This window comes from Silene latifolia, unplaced genomic scaffold (genome assembly GCF_048544455.1).
Source record: "Silene latifolia isolate original U9 population unplaced genomic scaffold, ASM4854445v1 scaffold_119, whole genome shotgun sequence".
Lineage (NCBI taxonomy): Eukaryota > Viridiplantae > Streptophyta > Magnoliopsida > Caryophyllales > Caryophyllaceae > Silene > Silene latifolia.
The window spans coordinates 251,885-256,488 of record NW_027413127.1 but is presented as its reverse complement, the minus strand read 5'-3'; the positions used below and the strand labels follow the sequence as shown (position 1 = coordinate 256,488).

The 4,604-nt window shown below is 36.5% G+C and overlaps 1 protein-coding gene across 1 annotated transcript; it reads left to right on the top strand.

The window, feature by feature from the left end:
- Positions 1–343: 343 nt before the first annotated feature.
- On the top strand, positions 344–2,532 carry LOC141637574 (peroxidase 57-like). The gene is made up of 4 exons (XM_074447080.1): positions 344–565; positions 945–1,124; positions 1,291–1,456; positions 2,114–2,532. Exons 1-4 carry the CDS (start codon positions 344–346, stop codon positions 2,530–2,532), a joined length of 987 nt encoding a protein of 328 aa, XP_074303181.1.
- The last annotated feature ends 2,072 nt before the right edge of the window (positions 2,533–4,604 follow it).

The window sequence follows — 4,604 nt, the reverse complement described above, 5'->3', positions numbered from 1 at the left end:
AGAAAGCGGGTATGGCAGTGTCCCCACCTAGTCGGGAGGGGGAGAATTGTTGGAATAGTGTGGTTCCTCCAAGTGGGGCCCACATGCTTTAAACACATCATTAACAAAATATGAATATAGCGAGACGTATGACAAATATACGAATACTATATTTGCCCCCTTGTACGTTAGCAAGCTAAGACAAAGTCATATACAGCTGCTACATGATTGCTCTACCCATATCAAGCTACATTATAAATACCCAACAATTTCCTAAACAATTTCATCAACTAATAAACACATACATATACTGATATACATATTAAATACGCGAAAGCGGTAATTTACCCCTCAACAAAAAAAAATGAAGTTTAGTTCAAATTCAGCTGCCTTTACTTTAGGGGTCATTTTAATGACCCTTATTAGCCAATGTTATGGTGACCTTAAAGTTGGGTACTATGCTGGTAAATGTGGCAAACATAATGTTGAAGAAATCGTTTTCGACGTTGTTAAGGCTAGGGCTACAAAGGATCCGAATACTGTTGGTCATTTGATTCGGTTACAGTTCCATGATTGTATTGTTCGGGTAATTTACTAATTTCATCTAATATATTTATTTTAATGTCGTTCTTTTTAGAGAAAAAGGATTGTACATCAGATGTACTATCTTACATTTAATGATTTTTGGAGTTCTATAGAGTTTATAAATTACATTTTATTTTTATGAAGTCAAAAATCAAATTTTTCTGAGTTTATATGTAATTAAACTCAAAAACTTTATAATAAAACTCAAAATTTTTAAATTAAAGTTCAAAAACTTTATCTTAATGCTCAAAACCTATGTCATTTGATGTACTACATCAGATGTATAATCCACTTACTGTTCTTTTTATACTGCGACTTTTGAACTTAACATTCTTTTACGAAATTTAAAACTAATATTCCGAATAACTCAATGTTAACAGGGATGTGATGCATCAGTCTTAATTGAAGGCAAAAATACAGAGAAAACAGCAAAGCCGAATCTAAGCCTTGGCGGGTTTGAAGTTATTGATACCGCGAAGGATGTTCTTGAAACCGTTTGTCCAGGAGTCGTATCTTGTAGTGATATACTTATACTCGCTGCTAGATCTGCTGTGTCTTTGGTAAGCAATTTAAGCATATTATTTCGAGTATTATTTATGCAGATGTCAGCTAGCTTAACGCATACAATCATTAATTGATGATCATTTACTTATATGACTTGGGTTCAAACCCGTCAGCTTAAAGTTTAATTTATATATTGATTTTGTACTCCGAAATTTGTATCAGTCTGGAGGCAAATGGTACTACGCAGAGACAGGAAGACGAGATGGCCGAGTTTCGAGTCAGAAAGAAGCTCTTGCAAATCTTCCATCAGTAAAAATGCCTGTGCAACAGGCTGTCCATCTATTTGCTTCAAGAGGACTAACTAAGGAAGACTTTGTTGTACTTCTAGGTACAAGACCGTCTCATACGAGAAATTGTTATCGTTTTCATCACGACAAACATTTTTTTTACCATCATTAACCTGTTAAATTCAACAACGGACTCGGGCCACATTCAAATGGAGGAGAAATAGTCCACAACACAGGCCCAAAAGGATTCCACTCTAAAACCAATTCGCAATAAAGAGAGTAGCCACCTGCCCTTATATAGTGGAATACTCTTCTCTAATTCTCCGATGTGGAATCCTTATATGTAGAACTGGTCATTAGCACGGGCCGACCCGGCCCGCCTTGGCCCGTTATTTCGTCCAACTTGGTCTGACCCGGTCCGACCCGGTATTGGCCCGCCGTTTGCCGGGTCCTAAAATTCCAGCCCGGCTCGCCTTTGGACCGCCATTTTAGCAAAATTTAAAATATAAAATAAAAAAAAGTGGTAAGGCCCGTCAGCCCGGCCCGCTCTTGGGCCTCCTCGCGTCCTGACCCGGGTCAAGCATATCTCAGCCCGGCCCGGCCAAGCCCGTCCCTCCTCTGGGCTGCTCGGGTCTAACCAGGAGAGCCCGGCCCGGCACTAGCCCAGCCCGAGTATAGGTCTACTTATATATGTGGAACTCATATGGGCCAAAGCTTTTATTCTTTAACATTAACTGAACTTTTTAACTATTTTACAGGAGGACACACAGTAGGAAATGTACATTGCAACAACTTTCAAGATCGTTTGTACAATTTCGACAACTCTGGCATGTCAGACCGGAGAATAAACCCGGCCTTACTAAGCTCATTGAAGAACACATGCCCAAGAAAGAGCAAAATTAATAAAACAACATTCCTCGATCAAACACCAAACAGTTACTACAAGATGGACAATGGATATTACAAGCAAATCGTAGCAAACAGAGGAATACTCGAAATTGACGTAAATATTGCCAATTCTCCATTAACTAACAGCATTGTTAAGAAGCTTGCTTATAGTGACGGTAGCCTATTTCTTGATAAATTTGGTCAAGCCATGATTAAGATGGGAAGAATTGGCGTTCTCACTGGTAACCAAGGAGAGATTAGACGATCATGTCGCGCTATTAATCATTAATTTTCAGTAATTCATGTTCTGTTCTCAGAATGAGCTTATTCTTTTTGTTCATGTAATTATTCATTTTATTTTGTACTCCTCCGTCCTTGCCATTTGTTGTTGTCGCTTTGGTTTTTAGCGCAAAGACCAAGAAAGGGAGGAGCCAATGACTAAATGACAAGTGGAATAAATTGAGTGTGAATGATCAAATTACTCATCAAATTCAATCCTAAAATAGAAAGGACAACAAATGACTGAGACACCCAAAAATGGAAAAGTACAACAAATGATCGGGACAGAGGGAGTAATATTCTTTGTTTCATTTTGTAACATCTAATTATTTTGTAATATCTAATTATTCATTTTGTTCATGTATTGCTTGCCTATGATAAGATTTATCAATTTTTCCTCGTTTAGACGAAATATTTACAGTTGAATATTGGTTTGAGATGTGTATGATTCTACAAAAGTGAAATGCAACTAATTTTAGTACCAAGTATAATTTTTCTCCTCCGATGCAGAGACGAAGCATTGTTGATACCTTTATTTTTATTAGTTGCATTTCACTTTTTATACGCATCTCAAACCAATATTCAACCGTAAATGTTTATTTCATCAAAACAAGGAAAAATTGATAAATCTTATCACAGGAGAGGAATCATATGCATCTCAGTCTACTACAATTGTAAACACCGAAATCTTTATTACTCGTATTTATAATACACCCTATATTTTATTTTTTTCTCGTTAATTAAGTTACGTGGAAAATTTTAATGCTAACGAAATTCAAACTTCAGTCGATATTTGATTAGGACACAAACTGTTTAAATTTTTCATTAGGACACAAACTGTTTCACGTCTAAACTTCACGGTATTATGTTAGAACTAGTTTTTCAAAATCAAAGATTAAATCCGATTAGATTAGATTAATTTATTAAGAGTTTAATCTTCCCCCGAAAAACTCCGATGCACCGGTATAAATACCTCTTAACCCTCCTTCGAAATCTCGCACAAATAAAACCAACGTAGTAATTAAGAATTAGCCTCTACAACAATATGATGATGAAGGGAGTTTGTTTTAGCAGGATTTTCCTGGAGGGATCCGGCTTAGTTATATAGTGATTAGGGTATCTAGTTCTATAAGATTAGAATGGTATGAATAAATGACAAAGAAAGAAATAAGTATAAAGAATAACGTCTTTATTATTTTGATAGGCCGGGCACAATGTTGTATGAATATCTGAATGCTCAAGAGTGAAAGAAGATAAAGTATAGATAAAATTAACTAATAATGAATGTCTTTACAATTGTCAAATTCTCCTATTTATAGTTCTCTACCGTTTTTCTAACGTTACTATGAATAACGTTATAAATGTATAACGTTCTCCCCAAAGGTAGGAGTTGTTGCCGGAATAATAGGGCATGCTTCCTATTAGTTCGCTTGACCCGTTCTCAACTCAGCCATTCCTTAGCTTTTTCTCTTCTTTCCGTCCAGATTCATGGATTAAGTAGTTTTAGGTTTGGACTTGGTCTTCCTTGAGAATAGGGCACGGCTTGTATACAATCATATCTTTTGTTTATCTTCTTAATTCAGGCTATTTCAAAGAATCGCCAAGCTATAATGTACGGACCATCGTGGCTTCTTTTCCAGGATTTAGTAGTCTTCTCGCCATAATATTCTTGAAATAGCTAAATAATAGTCGACTCGTCCGGTTCTTGTCTTGATCAATCGGCCTTGTTGAGTCGAAAGGCCAGTTATGGTCGCCAGCTAAATCGGGCCTAACAATTGCCCTTGACATTTTACCCGTGCTAGGTCCTACTAAAGGTGAGATGTCAAATTTACCGGTTAACCAATAAAAAGAATCATATTCATTCGGTGACTCTTAGACTCCTATTTACCGTTGAACACCGCAACGGCTATGTGACATCATCTTTGATGGTTTTGCAATTCCTAGGTTTTTCATGCCGTTATTCACTTCTCTATAAATACGGTATTTAGGGCAAGGTTGTTTTTCACCAATTTTTCTCCACTTTCTTTCTTTGAATATTCTTCCAAATTCTTCTAAAATTCTTCCAAATTCTTCCCTTCTTCT

What these genes read in the sequence shown, in the direction of transcription:
- LOC141637574 (XM_074447080.1), top strand. Translation starts at nt 344, where the DNA reads ATGAAGTTTAGTTCAAATTCAGCTGCCTTTACTTTAGGGGTCATTTTA. An exon ending in CTAGATCTGCTGTGTCTTTG is followed by an intron (nt 1,125 to 1,290) that starts GTAAGCAATTTA and finishes AATTTGTATCAG; the next exon opens with TCTGGAGGCAAATGGTACTA. An exon ending in AGACTTTGTTGTACTTCTAG is followed by an intron (nt 1,457 to 2,113) that starts GTACAAGACCGT and finishes ACTATTTTACAG; the next exon opens with GAGGACACACAGTAGGAAAT.